This window comes from Podarcis tiliguerta, assembly GCF_965153285.1.
Source record: "Podarcis tiliguerta genome assembly, chromosome: 10".
NCBI lineage: Eukaryota > Metazoa > Chordata > Lepidosauria > Squamata > Lacertidae > Podarcis > Podarcis tiliguerta.
In genome coordinates, this window is record NC_139543.1 from 19614506 (window position 1) to 19633759 (window position 19254).

The following is a 19254-nucleotide window of genomic DNA, read 5'->3' on the forward strand; positions in this document are numbered from 1 at the left end:
AGCTGCACATGTGGGTCTCCCTTGATGATTTCAGTTTCCATCTGGTCAAGACCAGACCTGGAGGCAAAGATAGTCCACAAACAGCGACTAAATCTGCTTCCTCGGTAATGACATGGTCTGGTCTTAGCCTAACTCCTCCTATTAATGGCACCATAACTCATTCCTCCAATTTATTTGACTCTTATAAACCTTAACTTTTACTCCCCTTCTACTCTTTTCCTGGTTTCAACTGTGTTTTCTTGCTCTACAAAGTTGCATTCATGACCTTACACTACTCCACATTGTAACCTCTACTGCTGAGTATTTTTGTCAGCCAGTTATGATTATTTTCTTGTTATAACATTTCCACATATAATCTATATATAATGTCCAGTGCTCTTTTAAACCCTTATTGTCTTTATATCGCAATCTATTTGTCATACTGGCAAATTCTATACATTCTAATATTTTAAGGTGCCATTCTTCTCAGGATGGTACTGCTCTCCACTTTTGTGCGACAGAATTCGGGCAGCTGTGGACACATACATCCATAGAGTAATTAGATCTTTGGGGATTTCTGTTGTTATTTCCAGAAGGAAAGCTTCTGGGTTTTGAGGAAACGTCCTTCTAAACATTTCCTTAAGTTCATTATGTACTATCTCCCATAATTCTTTTATTATTCTACAAGACCACCACGGGTGGTAAAATATGCCAGTTGTTTCTTTGCATTTTCAACATAGGTCACTTTTACATTTAAATATTTTGCCTGGTTTGCTTGGTGTCAAGTACCATCTGTGAATGATTTTTGGGTGGTTCTCCTTTAACGCATAACTAGCAGTGAATTTTAAATTTGTTTTCCACAATTGTTTCCACAAATTCAAATCAATATTATGACCCACATCTTGTGCCCAACCTTTCAAAGGGCTCCATGCAGGTCGTGCATGGAGTCGGGAGCAAAAAACCAAGATGGGCCAGAATGCAAAAGTGGGCAGAGAAAACCCCCGTCCAGGAAAACAAGATATTATCAAACTTGAAGGACGCTTCCCAGCCAAGGAGGTTGTGAGCCGGGCTGCGGGGAGCATGGCAGCCTGAGGAGAGTCCTGAGGGCTGGATAGAGAAGTCTGGCGTCACCCCTGTGTTACAACCAAGGGAAAACATTGCTCCAGAGACAGAACACCTGCTGTTGTTGGCTTAGTCCAGGCATCCCCAAACTCAGACCTCCAGAGGTTTTGGGACTACAATTCCCATCAACTCTGACCACTGGTCCTGTTAGTTAGGGATGATGGGAGTTATAGCCCCAAAACATCTGGAGGGCCGAGTTTGGGGATGCCTGGCCTGGTCATTCGAGAAGGAGTGTTTCCACCCCCAATGTTCTGCCCAGACACTGAGGTCCAGCACCGAGGGCCTTCTGGCGGTTCCCTCACTGTGAGAAGTCAAGTTACAGGGAACCAGGCAAAGGGCCTTCTCGGTAGTGGCACCCGCCCTGTGGAACACCCTCCCACCAGATGTCAAAGAGAACAGTAATTACGAGATTTTTAGAAGACATCTGAAGGCAGCCCAGTTTAGGGATGCTTTTAATGTTTGATGCATTACTGTATTTTAATATTTTGTTGAAAGCCGCCCAGAGTGGCTGGGGAAGAGCAGCCAGATGGGCATGGTATAAATAATAAATTATTATTAAAATTAATATTATTAAGGAGGCAATAGGTTTCCAATATGTCACCCCCTCATCTCAAAACCCTAGAAACTCAGTTAAGAAGGGCAGCAAACTGCTTCTAGCTCAGGCTCTCCCAAACTGGGGCCTCCAGCTGTTTTTGGACTATGATTCGCATCACCCATGACCTCTGGTTCTGCTAGCTAGGGATGACAGGAGTCATAGTCCAAAAACAGCCTGAGACCCAAGTTTGGGAAACCCTGCTCCTGACTTAGTCAGGAAACCCTGACTAAGGTGGAATCTACACACATATAAAAAATGCTGTCAATATGCTTCTTCTCAAAACGTTTCGAAAACCACATTAAATTTGCCATAGCTCACCGCCACCATCTAATGTCACATTTGTATATTGCACTTTACAACACACATTTTATTGGCAGCTGTGTAGCTGAGTCCGTATGTGGTTGTTCGGGGTCTCCTCAAGCTGGAGATGAGAGTCGGAAGAAAGGATTGTCTTCCTCCCCCCAAAGAATCCCGGGAACTGTGGTTTGCTCAGGGTGCTAGGAATTGCGGTTCCCCGGATTCTTTGAGGGGAAGCTGTGTGCTTTAAATGCAGGATAGTCTGAGACTCTGAAAAACCGGGAATGCTGGTTGGGGGTGATAGGAGTTGTAGTTCTACACATCTGGAGAGTGGCAGGTTGGGGAAGCTTAGGATAGGCTGAGCATGAGATCAGCCTCCTCTGGTCACCGTAATAGCTGAAGCAGCAGGTAGGTCTGGAATTTCCTGAAACTTAAATTTTATTTTAAAAAATTCATTATTACAGTTTCCAAAACCACATTCCATTCCCTCAATCGTACCTTACCTTATAATAAACGATAGCATTTCTTGTAACTTTATTTTTTAAAAATTTTATTTATATTTTTCATCATTACAGTTTCCAAAACCATGTTCACATTGAAACCAACATTTCCCTCAATCATATCTTACTTTATAATAAACAATGCAATTTCTTGAAAATTTCTTCCAGGCTGTCATTCTGTTTTTTTTCTGCGCCATAGACATTTCTATGAGAACACGCCCCAATTCTTTAGAAACAAGTGATGCCACTGCAAGGTCACCCATCTTAGCAAAGCCAGCACAGTAGGTTCTCCCAGCAAAAACCATACAATTAGCAGCTTTTTCGTAGTTCCCCCCTCAAGTTTATTAAATTCTGCAGCCCTGGATTTTTAGAGATGTTCTCCATGCTGCTCTAAGCCCTTCTGAGAACAACAGGAGTTACTGCCAGGTAAATAATAATAATAGTAATAATAGTAATAATAGTAATAATAGTAATAATAATAATAATAATAATAATAATAATAATATCTGGCTAGGTTTCCCCAGACACTCTGGGCGGCTCCCAACAGAATATTAATAATAATATGCAATAAAGGATTGCAGCTTTTATCTGTGGCCTTCCAAATTTTGTTGGACTTCTGTTCTCATCAACCCAGCCAGCATGCCTAATAGTTAGAGATGAGGGTATCATAAATCCAGTGCAATCTGGAGGCTCTAACTTTAGAGGTTAGGGCTGCCATATTTCAAACAGTGGAGCTTTTTTAGCAAAGTTGTTAAGCTCTTTTTTAAAGTTTTGCCCAGAGTTGTCAAGCTTTTATGGCACAGAAAATAAAATAAAATACTGTTTTTGAGCTATTTTTATGGAAAGTCAGCAAAAACGGCACTGCCATCATGGGCTGCCTTACGCCCAGATTTTCCCGGACGATTTTTGCCCAGACACTGCTGCAGCTACAGTATTGCATAAATACAATATGTAGAATGAATTTATACAAAATGTAGTAGACTATTAATATTTCTATTAGTATTAGGTTAATAATATGAAATTTTTAAAAGAATGTATGGGTTAGGGCATTTTTTGTATCTATTCATATCATGTTTCTCTCACCTTTACACAGTTCAGTGTTTTGTTCTTTTCCCTTTTTTCTTCTTTTCGTATCACTTTACTACTTTATATTTGATTTTTCCCCAATAAAATGTCAATTAATAATTGCCAAAAAGAAGGACAACGCCTTTAAAGAAGGAAGAACTTTCAACAAAGAATGGGGGAGATATGCAGATTATTTTTTTAAAAAATGGTAAACAATTAAATACATCAAGCAGTCAAAAGAAATATGTAGCTGTGCGGTATAAAGTAATGGATAGATAAAGTACAGTGAGATTAATTGGAAGTCCATTTTAAATTTCTTCTCTATAAGTTTTAGAATTGTGTTCAGTATCAGGAGTATATATGATGATAATTATATTAACCTTCTTGTATCTTATAGTGCGGTGGTTTGTTTGATTTTTCTGTTATTTGTTTGTTTGATTGTATGTTTGTTTACTTGTATGTACGTCAGTTTTCTCATAAATGTATTTATTTTAAATTAATAAAGATATATTTAAAAAGGTGACTTTTGAAGAAATACAAAGAGTAAGAAACGAAAGGAGCTAAGAAAGAGAGGCAAATGTTTGTATATGCTACGGCTGGCATACGTCCGGATTTTTTTGGACATTTAACAGGATTTCAAAGGTGGAATTGACGTCCGCGGGGAATATCCAAAAGGTGGCGCTTTGTCCTGGATCAATCAAAAAATCAAGTCAATCTAAAAATACTGAATGGTTTAGTTTATGCAAAAGGTGCAGGAATTTCTGGTATGCAAAATGATCAATAGAAAGAGAAGAAAGTCGTTGATATTTTAAGGTTGTTTAAATGAATATTCAAAAATGTAAAACTGAAAAACTTAACAATTATTATTTTTTTAAATCACGCTTTTTTTGGCGTCTGTGTAAAAAATAGTTTTTTTGGGGGGGTGTCCTGGTTTTTCACTTTTTGAAATATGACGAGTGGCGACACTAAGGTGGAGGGAAGTCTAAGCAACGACAACTATGTATGCAATCGTTATTTGAGGATTGTTGCTGTCCATTTGGAGACCCCAGTGGTGAACCTGCTTCTGGAAAACCCATTTTGGGCTATCCGTTGAAGCATCAAAATGATCTGAAACCGTGAGCTGGATTCGAGAGGCGGGAATAAAGAAAGAAATGATAAGATTAAGTTAAGGGTCATGATCATAAAGATAGGGTTGCTATATTTTTAAAAAGTGAAAATATTTGGCAAATCTTTGTTGCGATTTCATTGGCAAAATTATTGAGCTGCTCCCCCCCCCCGCAAAATTTCGAAAGAACTGGACGTTTCCGAGCTATTTATAAGGAAAAGCGGCACGCGATCCATCCGCCCGGATTTTCCCGGATGCACAACCCGACACCCCTCACGCCCGCGGCATTGGCTGCGTCCCGGGAATTCCGGACATATGGCAACCCCGCCGAAACGACGGGGGTGGGAGAAAAAGGGGAACATAAAAAAGAATGCTATATTGTACGCGAAGTCGATTTGTTAGAATCTCAATAACCCGAGGTGGGTTTTTTTTTGGTGGTGGGGGGGAACAATGCGGCCCGGGACACCGCGCTCTGCACTTCCCTCGGAGCGCTCTCGGTCTTGGAGCGCCTCAGGCTACGCGAAGGCCGCTGCGCCACCACAGGCGCGGCGGTCCTCCAGCGCTAGGGGGCAGCACTCCGTCCCTCGCTCTGCGCCGCCGCTCTGGGCGGCCGCCGCTGGGTACGCATCGCGAGCCTCCAAGGCGCATGCGCAGTCGGAGGAAGAGGCGAGGAGGCGGTGGCGGCGGCGAGACGCTCGCTGCTGGTGGGCCGGCGAAGGCGGCAGGTAAGGCGGGCGAGGGAAGAAGAGCCTCCCCGGGAGGAGAGGCGCGCGCGCGTCCCCTGCGGCCTTTTCCATCTCTCCCTTTCCCTTCGGAAGCGGGCTCCTTCTACAGCCTCGGTTCCTCTTTCGCGGCCGCCCTTCCTCAGCCGCCTCTCGGCTGCTGCCCGTCCTCGGCTGGGCGCCTTTGGCAGCTCACCTCGGACGCCGGCGGAGGAAGGAGGCTCTGCGGCTCTTCTCTTCCGAAAGGCGAGGGAGCCCGCGCGCAACGCAGCACACGCAGCCCTCGCAGGGTTCGAAACTAGCGTTGCTCCAGGCGCATTTGGCGACCGGAAACGCCAGCAGTTTCAGAGCTCTGCGTTCAGCAGCCCTGCGCCTGAGATTTCTGGTGAAACCCGCAGAGTGGAAGGAAAGGAGGACCCTTTTCTGCCTCCCCGCTTCCAGCTACTCTCCGAAGACTGGAGAAGACCCCTGTTCTCCTCTAATCATAGAATCTTAGAGTTGGAAGAGACCACAAGGGCCATCGAGTCCAACCCCCTGCCAAGCAGAAAACACCATCAGAGCACTCCTGACATATGGTTGTCAAGCCTCTGCTTAAAGACCTCCAAAGAAGGAGACTCCACCACACTCCTTGGCAGCAAATTCCACTGTCGAACAGCTCTTACTGTCTAATCCAAGAGATGATGATGATGATGATCATTACTTTTGTATACTGCCCTGTGCCCAGGTCTTAGGGCAGTGCGCAAGGAAAAGAGCACAATATGAAAACACAAAATGCATAAGAAAAATACCCGCCCCCCCCATCACACTTTAAAAGGCCAAAGGCCTGGTTAAAAAGGAACATTTTTGCTTGGTGCCTAAAGGTGTACAGTGGTACCTCGGGTTACAGAAGCATCATGTTACAGATGTTTCAGGTTACAGACTCCACTAACCCAAAAATAGTACCTCGAGTTAAGAACTTTGATTTAGAACGAGAACAGAAATCGCGTGGCGGCGGCAGCGGGAGGCCCCATTAGCTAAAGTGGTGCTTCAGGTTAAAAACAGACCGCCGGAACGAATTAAGTTCTTAACCCAAGGTGCCAGCCAACTCTTCCTAGGGAGAGCTTTCCACAAACAGGGAGACATTGTAGATAGCACAGTGGGAACTTTTTCGCCCTCTTCCCCCACTCCTGCAGGCAGTTTCGAAATTCCCATTGTTCTAGTGGCATTTTGCAACAGCGAATTTCATTAGTGCGAGCAGTTTCTGAGCTCTGGGTGCAGCCCTGCATCTGAGATTTCTGATGAAAACCGCAGAGTGGAAGGAAAGGAGGACCTTTTTCTGCCTCCTTGCTTCCAGCTACTCTCCAAAGACCAGAGAAGAGCCCCTCTCAAGAATATTAGGGGGTGGGCAGGGGAAGGAATGTGAAAAATGAATGGAATATTTTAGCTGCAGTTTGTTCGTTTTCAGTTTTGTATTATTGTTATTAAAAAAAGTGTGCCTAGACATTCCATTGTTGTGCCCATAACCTTGGTTTATAAGGTGCCGTTTAGCTCCTAGCTTTCGTATCTCCATTTCTAACACTGATGCCTTCACATTTATACGTTATTCAGGGAGAGCTTAGTAGCAAAACGAAGCTTTCAGCTGAATACAGAAACAGTGATTCAAGAGCTGAAAGGAGCCAATATATAACACATTGTGCAGTAGTTACAGTGTTGGATTAGGACAGGATTTCCCTATGCCATTTAGCTCCTAGCTTTCTTATCTCAGTTTCCAACAATGACCCCTTGCTTTGAGTCTTGCCTCTGCCCTGAACTTCCTAGGTTGCTACTCATGTCTTTCTCTCAGCCTCAGTCTACCCATCTGCGAAATGGGGTGTGCGTGTGGTGATACTGGCTGACTTTAGGCACTTGAGCCAACTCCTGGGAGCTGAGATCCCTTTGACCGCCCCCAATAAAATATTTGAGGAGGCTGGCTCCCCTCCCAAAGTTGGTAGGCGTTGCCATTCCAATGGTGTGCATGGACCACATCATGTGATTGATTATGCGGGGCTGAGGTTAGCTGGGCACCCCCAATATTTTATTCAAGTTGGCACCCCCATGCTTGATGAAAGGGTCGCCGCTGCATAACGCATGTGAAGCTCTTTGCGTGCTTGAAAACATTTTATTTTGTTTGATGTTAATCCCATATATGCCCTATCCAACTCTGCGGTGCAGTGCTTCTATGCGCTTGTAGGTGTCCTGAGAAGTTCAAGCTGCATGGGTTAAATGAGCATCCCAGAGCATATACAGAGTGTGGTTCCCATGGTCGCTGAGTAGCCACAGTCAGCTGCCACGCACCTGGAGCTGGGGAAGTCTGAAGTCCCACCTCCTCCAGGAACTTTGAGCACTGACACTTCTTCCGAGAAATGAAATACTGCTTAACACATATTAATCCTCTTGTACTCTTGTCAGTCTGAGTGATAACAGGGTACATTCTCCCTCCCCGCCTTGTGTATTATGGGTGCATAAAGCAGAGCATGATGATATTCGTTTGTCTGTTATCCACGTCACCACTGGAGTGGTGAAAGTCTGCATTCTCAATTCATTATCAGTGAAGTGGGGATTGGTTTTCTAGATAAAATTTAATAGGAGGTTACAGTGACAACTTCTATGCATGTTAAAGCTACTGCTAAGCCTCTTTGAAAACTTTTTCTGCCTCTTCCTCCTAGGCTATGTCCCTTTCTTTTTATCTACCTAGATTCTGCTACTGTGCCAAATATTTATTGGTTTCTTGCCCTGACCTCTCCTTCTCTGCAGTCTTGGAGCATTCCTTGTATTTCAAGGAAGGGGCAGCGTTCCCAAAAGGCATATGCAGCAAAGCCTACTGGACAATTTCCCCTTCACACCACTTTTGCGTTATTAACATTTACAGACCCATAAAAGTAGAGATTACTCTGCCTTTGTACTGGGTGGGAGGCGTCAGGATGACCTGTTTGTTGAGTCATGATTGTGATTTCCTTGTGCAAAGTTTGCAGGGAGGTTAGATGATGTTAGCCCATTGCTGATCATTTGTTCTGATTTGTTTGCCCTGCCGCATGAGGCAGTTGTTATCCCACACTTGCCGCGGGCACCACTGGCCTCTGTCCCTCTTTCCTTCCCTCCCTCTTCCGATGCCCTTTTGCGTCTCTGCCTCCCAAAGGCTTGCACAGCTGTTTGTTGCAGCAGTCCTGGCTGCAAGCTCCCCAGGGGAATGGTACCTCTGGCGCTGGCCAAGGGATGCTTCCCAGGCCCCTGTGGGGCAGTGTGAGGAGGCACCTCTCTTTGGGGCGGGGAGTTCAGACACACAATTACCTGACAAAACCCAAAACCTTGTCAGAAAGGAGCATGCACAACGGCTATGAATTTGGAGGCACTACATATATTTAGAGTAGTTCTTAAGGCAGTTTGATGGAGCCTCTGACTGCAAAGAGTTTTAAAAGGGCGGGGTGAATTGAGAACAAAATAATAAATGGGGTTTCATAAGTTAAGTGTCAACTGATGCTTGTTGGGACCACTATCATGCTTTCAAGTCCTGCCCCTCTCGTGGGGGTGTGGTAGTAAAGGTTGGTGCATCACTCAGAGGAGGAGTGCACATGCTGTCTCTCTCTCTCTCTGGAGCATGGCAGGGAATTGTGCCCTGTGACTCTGCCCAGGGAGAGGGCAGAAGCAAGAGAAATCGGAGAGGCTGCAGTCACCACTTCATTCTCTTGCTTGACAAACCTGGCTTGGCAGTGTGGAGAATTTGGACTGTGGGGCCCCCTAGAGGGAGAACGCAGGCCACCCACTTCTTCCATGTGCAGTACAGTGGATGTTCAGGTTGTGAACATGATCCGTGCGGGAGGCACGTTCACAACCCGCAGCGTTTGCAACCCGCAGTGCTTCTGCGCATGCGCGGCCGCCGAAACCCGGAAGTAACCTGTTCCAGTAGTTCTGGGTTTCGGCGGATCTGTAACCCGGAAAAACGCAACCTGAAGCGTCTGTAACCCGAGGTATGACTGTATAGTGTGGAGCATTCCAATCTCTTTGGTAACTAAGGTGAAATCTACACACATATAAAAAAAACGCTGTGAAAATGCTTCTTTTAAAAAACGTTTTGAAAAATACATTGAATTTGGCATCCATTCCCCTTCCTTTGTTAGGTTGTAATTATCATCTAGAAGCAGGAGGCTGACCTTTTTTACTTTGTATAAGCTCTGTGTAGGAGATCCATTGGTAGACACCACATTCGCGCCCTTCTCCCAAGTCTTAGCAGTTTGTTTTACAAAAAGAAAATATCTGACAGTGCTCAGTTGAATTCAGTTAATTTTTTTGTAAGTACGTGCCTTTAGACTAGGCATTTAAAAAGCAGTAGAGGTCATACCTTTATTGAACAGTTTAATTAGCGCTTTAGTTTGTGTGTGCGTGTGTGTGTATATATAAAATCGGCTTGCAACTTCTGTGCATTTAAATTGTGCAAATTTAGGTTTTTGCACTTGGTCTAAATAGATAAATGAGAAGGGGCGGGCATCAAGGAAAGAAAAAATGGCACTGACCTTGGGAGACTGTGTATAGCCTTCGGAGAGTGTTTGGAGGTGCCGTGAGAGTGTGTTTTGACTATACACAATTCTGGCTTTACACGTGATCCCTGGAACATAATCCCTTGTAAGTTGAAGGTCAACTCAATAGTACTTCTACCTCAATGCTATTCACATGTGCCTGAGACTGAACGCAGAGTACTGAGGACTTGCTTCAGAGTAAGCATGCATGGGAATTGCACTGTTAATATTATAGTAAAATATTGTACAGGAGGTCATGGAACGAAGGATTCCTTATTATCTAAGCACTACAGTATTTGCCTTTCCAGCTGTAAAATAATAATAAAAACCACAAGTGTTTGCATTGTAGGCCTGGCTTTTCTGATACCATGGTTTTAAATTGCTTTTTAATTTTCATTCTGAAGTGGAACTGTTAACAGCAGAGTTATTTTGCACTTGCATGATGCAAACCTGTACATTTATTTTGGGCCCCTGAGCATCTTTATGTACAGTGGTGCCTTGCAAGACGAAATTAATTCTTTCTGCGAGTTTTTTCGTCTTGTGAATTTTTCGTCTTGCGAAGCACGGATATGCATTGATGGTTTCCCATAGGAATGCATTGACGGTTTTAAGAAAAAGGCGCAAGACGTTTTCGTCTTGCGAAGCAAGCCCATAGGGAATTTCGTCTTGCGAAGCAACTCAAAAAACAAAAAACTCTTTCATCTTGCGAGTTTTTCGTCTTGCGAGGTACCACTGTATATATAGAGAGAGATTGTAGCCCTTAAGACTGGTGATAGATATGAAATTCTTCCTCAGGAAATAGAGGAAAATTGCACAGAATTCTGAACCAAAGTTTTTCAATGCAAAGTAGCTCCTTACTTCCTAGAAGCAACTGCATTAAGCAAAACCTCCCGAGTCTTGCCTTTCCTGGCATGCAATTTTTGATAGCAGCCAGCCGTACAGTCTGCATGGGTGAGTTAAATTAAAGCCATGGCTAAAAAATTACCCTCCTGAAGAAGGTACACCCCCTTTTGGTCCTTGAAATGGTTTCCTTCACAACCCCTAGTTTAGCACTAAAGCATCGAACCGAAAATGCATGTGGCCACCACACATGATTGCCTTATGTGATTTCAGGCCAGAGGCAGAAGTGGGGGAAGCATAGTGTGGGAAGCGTAGCGTAGAGAGGAAGCACAGCGGCAGAGCACACACTTCTCATGAGGAACGCCCTGGGTCAAACTCTGGCATCTTCAAAGATCTATGGCCAGCAGAGAGTAGATCATACTGGGCTCGATTAACCAGTTCTCTGGCTCAGTATTTTTGCATTTCTGTATTTTTCCATCTGAAGAAATGCATGCAATCTAGCTTTTAAAAATCACCGTATTTTTCGCTCCATAAGACGCACAGACCAGAAGACGCACCTAGTTTTTGGAGGAGGAAAGCAAGAAAAAATTATTCTGAATCCCAGAAGCCAGAACAGCAAGAGGGATCGCTGCGCAGTGAAAGCAGCGATCCCTCTTGCTGTTCTGGCTTCTGGGATAGCTGTGCAGCCTGCATGCGCTCCATAAGACGCACACACATTTCCCCTTACTTTTTAGGAGGGAAAAGGTGAGTCTTATAGAGCAAAAAATACGGTAAATTGAGAAATTGCTAGCCAACCATTTTTTCTTTAATGGTCCATCTACTGAGCCCGCTCTGAGCCCGGCCTTGGCCCTGGGGAGGGCGGGGTATAAATAAAAAAATATTATTATTATTATTACTGATACACAAATTAATTTTAAAACACCTTTCTTTTGCATGGGTTGTGTGGAATGAGATCTTTGGTACAAGGCCCGTTGGGAGTGCTGGGCAAAGTCAGGGTTAGCCAAACACCAGGTGCATTTGGCACCTGGCTTTTGACCACTTGCAACCTAATGAGGATGCCTGGGTGGCAGGATGGCGCCTGACATCTCCACCATCTGGAGGTGCATGCCTGGGGAATCATTGGAACTTGACTATTTTACACACTAAAACCACATCCTGTAGAAATCTACCAGTTACATTTAGTTGCGCAGTCAGAATGAATTTCAGAAAGCAAAATGCTTTTTCCGTGCAGCCTGAGCAGGAGCGGTGTACAGCATTGTAGTTAATTGTTGTAACTTGTCTTCCTTTATTCCACCCCACTGCCCTGCTCACAGTTGTGAAGAATATTCTTACATTAGGAATCGTCTGTGTCACCATTCAGAAAAAGAGGCAGGAATAGGCTGATATACAGGCAGACTGCCCTGGATCAAGTGATCCTCTTTAAGTTCTTAACCAAGCTCAATGTTGTCATCTGAACTAGCCGGATATTTAACTGAGAATCAATCACAGTCAGTCCATCATTTGAAAAATAAGACTTTAAAGCTGTCTTGCCCCCAAATGGAAACTAGACATTCTGTTTTGGCAAGCCTAACCTTGGTTTAAGGAACCATTTGGTACCTGGGCTTATATTATCTGAGTTTCTAAAACTGGGCAAAGTGTCTTCTGGTCAACCCCCTTATCTGTCAGTAGCCCTGGTGGGTTTAATGTGACTGCAGTGGCAGTGATCCAAAGAGCATTAAGCCAACTGTATAATTTCCCACAATGCCCCAGGGTGAACCTGGGCTGGAGGCATTGTGGGAAATTTAAAGAGTGGCTATTCCCAGTCACTTGCCACTGCTCAGAAAGAAGGATCTAGGAGGGGCCCAGGGCAAGCTTTGTCCCTGGGCTCAGCCAGCTGCCCAGAGATAGCAGGTGCTGACGTATGCTTTCAAAATCCAGCTATTCTGCAATTACGAAATTGAAAAGGTGAAAGTGCACGCACACTTGGAGAAAAATATCTGAGGACTTGAAAAAAAAATACATCTAATTATTAACCTCCAAAGGAACATGCAATAGAAAAATCATGACCACTGTTGCATAAGAACTGTTATTTCCTAGTTCTCCTTCACAGATTCTAACCTATAGTACTTTTTTGCAGAACAATGTGTAACATTTTGCAAGTGAACTTCCTTGTTTCCTTTCTTTGCCTCTGGTTCTTTAATTTGAGCCAGGCTTGCAAGTGCTGTTAGGATTTGGCACAGCTACATAGAGAAGGGATGGTCTCTGAATATCGGTAAAGCGCCACTTCTGGTTATGAAATAAAACGCCAAATTCAATCCTGCATAGTCCTTCAAATAAACTTGTACACAGAAGCTGCTTTCTCTTAAGGGAGGTGCAGTTTTTGCAGCAAAGCCAACCAGCTGATTAGAGTTCCCTTCCCACTACGCCCTGCGACTCAGTAAACGGAACGAGATACGAGCTCTTTCCAGAGACAGAGATTACATTTGGCGTTGATCAGGTTAAGAAAAATGGTAAGGAGTGGAGGTTTGTGGTGGGAAGGTACGGACTCGATAATTGATAAAGAGTTTCATTTGTAGTGCGCTGAGCATGTCCAGTGGCAGCTATATATATCATAGAATCACAGAGTTAGAAGGGACCCTGAGGTTCATCTAGTGCAATATTAGTACTGAAAAAGGGAATCTGCTGCAAATCGCCTGGGGCAGTTTCTAGTCGCTGGTGGTGACCTGGCAACATGCTAATGAGCCTGAAGTAGTTGTGTGGAAATGGTATCAGTTATTAAGAAAAACAATTTGTAAATTAGGGTTTGCATATCTGATGCCTAATGGCGTGATGTCAACTGTTTTAAAGTTTTGTGTATAAGTAACGAGATTATTTCGCATTAAGTTGAATTAATTTGAATGCTGAGAATAAAGATTTAAGAAGCAGTGTTGACCAGTGACAGAAATTAGGCATTTCCTCAGGGGCAGTGTTAGAAACTCAGATATATAAGATAATCGCCAAATGGCACCTTAAACCTGGGTTACGGTCACCACAACGGAATATCCAGCCACTTTTTTTGCAATGAAATTACTTATTATTATCATTGTTATTATTATTTCTATGCTACTTTATATCTTAAAGAAAAAATATTGAAGTGGTTTACAACACATTAAAATATCAAATACAGCAATCCAGAATAAAACAAATTCAAGGAAAATATTTCATATCCTTCTCTAAATGAGAAGGATCTTTTGCCATCCCCATATTCATTTACCTACAGTGGCACCTCAGGTTACATACGCTTCAGGTTACATACTCCGCTAACCCAGAAATAGGGCTTCAGGTTAAGAACTTTGCTTCAGGATGAGAACAGAAATTGCGCGGCAGCAGCGTGGTGGCAGCTGGAGGCCCTATTTGCTAAAGTGGTGCTTCAGGTTAAGAACAGTTTCAGGTTAAAAACAGACCTCCGGAACGAAATAAGTACTTAACCCAAGGTACCACTGTACTTAATTTATAGAGTTGCCCCACAGCAGAAATGCTCTAGGAAGGCTGTGGGGTATAGTGGTGACATTGGGCCAGTCACAGCCTCTTATCCTACCTCAGAGGGTCATTGTAGGAATTAACTGAGGAGGTAAGAGAACCATGTACTCCTTGGAGAAAAAGGTGGGATAGAAATGCAAACAAATAAGCTCTTCTGCTTACCTTACCTGCTTAAGAAATCTGGAGGGGCCAGCCAGATGGAGATGTCAGCTGCCATCCTGGCATCCAGACATCTCTATGTGGTCGCAATTGGACCTGTGCCAGACGCAAATGGCGCCTGGCTAATTTCTAACACAGGTTACAATTGGCTGCCGTTCTCTTTTTATTTATGCTTTTCACTCATCACCCTTTTCTTTTTCACAACTCAATTCAATAACTCAACCCCAAAATATTAGATTAGCTTTCCCCAGCAGTTGTTGAGGGCTCCCAGTTCCTCCCATCTCCAACCATTGGTCATGCTGGCTGGGCCTGATGGAAGTTGCAGTCCAAAAATCTGAAGATCATCAGGATGGGCAAGGCTGTGTGCAGATTTATGAAGGCTGCAATCTTGTAGACATTTCCCTGGGGAGCAAGCTTTATGGGATTAATGGGGACTTCCTTCTGAAGACGTGTGTTAAGCATTGCATGGTAAGATGCCTCAAGTGTAGCTGCTGTTTAATAAGTGCCAGGAACGTATTATATATATATTAAAAAACTTATACCTGAAGCAAAGTAGAAGACTTTTTTTTTGTATCAAAGGCTGTCGATCCACCCCCCCCCCCCACGCTTTTCAGGTTTAAGCGGGCCAGAATGATCATGTTTTACAATCTTGCATGGGCACGCATGCGGTAGTTACTTATTACTAAATTAAGAATGATTAAGACAGGCTGGTGTTTCTAATACTGGTGCACCTGCTGTGTGTAATTGCAGCCTGCCGCGGGTAAAAACCGTAAAGATTTTAGTGAATGGTTTTTCATCTTACCCGCAAATAGCTTTTTCAGAAATTTAATTTGAGCAGTTTCTAAGAGGGCATTCTCTTCTCCCCGCCCCATACCAAATAGTTATAAGAACCATATTTTAGCTTCCGTTTGTGTACGTTGGGTGAAAGGTCTATATCAGAATCTGCATTTGATTTTTTTATTCCATTAAAAAAAATGCATTACTATAGCTGTTACCTTAGGTGCATAGACTTGTGGAGAGGCTCCTTTAAAATCACTGGGATTTGCATCTGAGTCAACATGCCTTGTTGGATCAAGCGGCAAAAAGAGAAGTTTCTAGAAAAAGTTGCTTCTTTAGATTTGGAAGCATGGGGCAGCAATTGTGAAATTGGATAGGTAGGCTGTTAATCTAACCCTGGGCAAGCCCTTTTCCCTCCAACACCTGTAAAGATAAGGAAGAAAATCATGTTTGAGCAAGGACATTGGGAGGAATGTGAATTTTCTTTTTTCTCTAATAATTGCCCACCTTTGCTGTAAGAGCTCCCAAGCAGCCAAAGCCCATTAAATTCCCTAATGTGGAGAGGAGTGGCTTTCTCTTTCTCACCCAAAAAAGGATTTTTTTCACTTCAGTATTTATTGCTCTGAATGGGAAAAAAAATGTGGGAAATGATGGACCTTGTGAAAGCTCTGGGCCAAAGTAACAACATTCCAGAATTTCTCAACACCGATTGCTTTTCAGAGAGTCAGATCTGGCTTATCCAGTTTTAAAGAAAATGCTATGTGGAAAGGAAACATTCTGTATGGAAAATAGCAGGAGAAGCAACTGCATTAAGCAGTTATGACTGATTTCAAAGGCGGAATTGACATCAATGGACGCATTTAGACATAGCAGTAAACCATAGACCAGCTTTGGGTTTGTATGTAAGGTAATAAATTTGGAGCCGAATCTGTAACAAACTTCCGTTTCCGATTTTGTCCAAATGTGGGGAGGCTGGTTTATAGTAACAAGAGAGTTAGGTGTTTTGATAACAGCAATCATTTCTCGAACTGGAACCTGGCCTGTTATCTCCTCGAGGGGCTTGGAATGCTTGGATACCAATCCTTGTTTTGATCAATTAAAGGGTATATCTTCCTTCCAAACCATGCAGGTTCCTTGTGTACTTCCTTCCGATTGCACTTGCAATTAAGCTACCTATTTACCCCTGAGAGAGGCAAAGGTGTATGATGTAACTGCAATTACTTTCAGTGCTAACCATGTCTTTTGATGAATTGTACGACATGGTGCGTAACAAGTGAGATAATTGCCTTTCTCTTTTGAGAATGTTTTCCCCCACCCACCCACCCATTCATGAATGAATGAGCTGTTCCCCTCCCCATTGCATGCAGGTAATATCTTAAACGGAGAGATTCATTCAACGTAACTAAACATTTTCTTCAAACATGGGCTTGATTCATATCTAACACCAAACTATGAATGCCCAAATGATAGGACTTTTTTGTGCTTTCCCTGATTTTTTAATGATTTATTTATTGTAATACCCCCCTTGCCATACGTCTGGGTTTTCCTGGACATTTTGCCAATTTAGTAAAAATCCACCAGGCCACAGAATGGCTGCCCAATTCCCGGATGTGTCCAGGAAAACCTGGATGTATGGCAGCCGTACCAAATGAGCCTTGTGTTTGCATGCTCCCTGCTTTCCTCACAAACTTTATCTCTCTCACTTCCCCATTCATGCAGAGCATCGTCTGCCATTTTGTCCAAATTTGCAAACTATAGGGCAGGGTTTAGCTAAGGAGTCCTGCCAGTGGAAGCCTTGTTCAAGGACTTTCATTCCACCACGGGGCTTCCCACTGCCTTGGAAGTTAGCTCTTGGGCAGTCAGATTTATCTAGTTTATATATCAAGGAATGAAACTTGTATGCTTCCCAGCATTAGAAATTTGCCAGGCGCATTTTGCATCTGACTATTAGCCACTTGTGACCAAGTGACGATGACCAGGCAGCAGGATGGCACCGACATCTTGGCCATCTGGAGGTAGAATTCTCTCCACTATATTTTATCTGCATAATCAGAACGAATTTCAGGAACCAAAACATACTATTGAAAAATATGACGTTCGAGCCATCAGGCCCCCCAGTTGGCAACTAGGCATTCCGTTTTGGTGACTGTAACCCTGGTTTAAGGAGCCGTTTGGCACCTAGCTTATACATCTGAGTTTGTAACACTGATACTGTCCACCTTCTGGGGCTTCTCATGCACAGAAGTAACCTGGCCACAGTTATCCATGTCTGATGACCTCCACAATAGACCACCGCAACAACTTTAATGTGAGGCTTCCTTTTCAAGAGTTTTTGGTGTGGCACTGAAAACTGCTTTGCTTTCCAGATTTCCTTACCTCAATACATTACATGTTTATTTCATTTTAGACAATTTATTTATTATAGAGAAATATTTATCAACTTATTTTACTGTTTAGTTCTACTAGAATCAGAGATTCCCAAGTCATTGGCATCAAGGCAGAATTAACTTCCTGATGCTTTCACAAATGAGCATCCCATGTTCTTCTAACTCAGTGAGAACACTTTGAATTGATTTAACTAACATAGCATTTTGTCTTTTGTTTTTCTGTGTCCTCTAATCTCCAGCATTCATACCAGAACTGCATTGTTATTTGACTGAGTGTGCACTTTCCCCTTGTTCTACAAGTATCTAATGCTGCATTCTAATCTGCCTGATAGTTAATGGGGCGGATGGAAAAACCTGTTTCCTGGTCAAAACCAGTGTTAGAAACTCAGATATAAAAGCTAGACTCCAAATGGCCGCCCAAACAAAATGTCTAGTTACCATTTTGGGGCAAGATGGCTCTAAAGTCTTATTTTTCAAATGATGGACTGACTGTGATTCATTCTCAGCTAAACACCTGGCTAGTTCAGATGACAACTTTGAGCCTAGGTTAAGAACTTTGAAAACTTAAAGAAGAAAAATCACTTGATCCAGGGACAGTCCACATATGTATTGGCCTATTCTGACCTCTTTTTCTTATTGGTGACTGCTCCTGCTCAGGCTGCACAGAAAAGGCATTTTGTTGTCTGAAATTCATTCCGATTGTGCAAATTAAATATAACTGATAGAATTCTACAAGGTGGGGTATTTCTGTGTGAAAACAGCCCACATCCAAGGATCCCCAGATGGTCTCATCCTGGTGCCCAGGCATCATCACTTGGTCACAAGTGATCGAAAGCCAGGTGCCAAATGCCCCTGGTGCCTGGCTATAATTTTGAACACTGGATTCAGCTGAAAGCTGAGTAAGCTCTCCCTGAACAAAGTGACTGCGAAGGCATCAGTGTTAGAAATTGAGATGAAAGCTGGGAGCGAAATGGCACCTTAAACTGAGGTTATGGGCGCAACAACGGAACACTGGAAGGTGTGTAGATATGCCTGTCAACCCCTGCCCTCAGGAAAAGTGTTGGCACTAGGATGTACATAGAGAAAGTAGAGCACAACTTGTGTGCAACTTTCATAATTTGCCAGGCGCATTTTGCACCGGGCTATCAGCCACTTGTTTACCTTCCCTCCGGAGCGGTACCTATTTATCTACTTGCACTTTGACATGTTTTCGAACTGCTAGGTTGGCAGGAGCAGGGACCGAGCAACGGGAGCTCACCCCATCATGGGGATTTGAACGTTTCCGTGCGCTGCCCTGGTTCGCCAGAAGCAGCTTAGTCATGCTGGCCACATGACCTGGAAGCTGTCTGCGGACAAACGCCGGCTCCCTCGGCCATTAAAGTGAGATGAGCGCCGCAACCCCAGAGTCAGCCACGACTGGACCTAATGGCCAGGGTCCCTTTACTTTTATCAGCCACTTGTAACCAAGTGAAGATGTCCGAGCGTCAGGATGGCACCTGACATCTCCACCATCTGGAGGTGCCTGCCTGGGGATCCTGGGATCTCAACTGTTTTCACACACCAGCAAAACATCCTGTAGAATTCTCTCTGCTATATTTTATCTGCATAATGAGAACGAATTTTAGGAACCCAAAAGGTGTATTGAAAAATACAACTTTTGACCCTCCTGGTCCCTAAAT

General features: G+C 43.6%; 1 protein-coding gene across 1 annotated transcript in view; it reads left to right on the top strand.

Annotated features, from left to right (window-relative positions):
* Window positions 1-5098: 5098 nt before the first annotated feature.
* Window positions 5099-19254, top strand: part of FAM3C (FAM3 metabolism regulating signaling molecule C) — a 36530-nt gene continuing 22374 nt past the window's right edge. Inside the window, exon 1 of the mRNA XM_083400028.1 lies at window positions 5099-5388. Within this exon, the coding sequence (XP_083256154.1) occupies window positions 5114-5388 (275 nt within the window). The 5' untranslated portion in view covers window positions 5099-5113. The remainder of the gene's footprint in view (window positions 5389-19254) is intronic.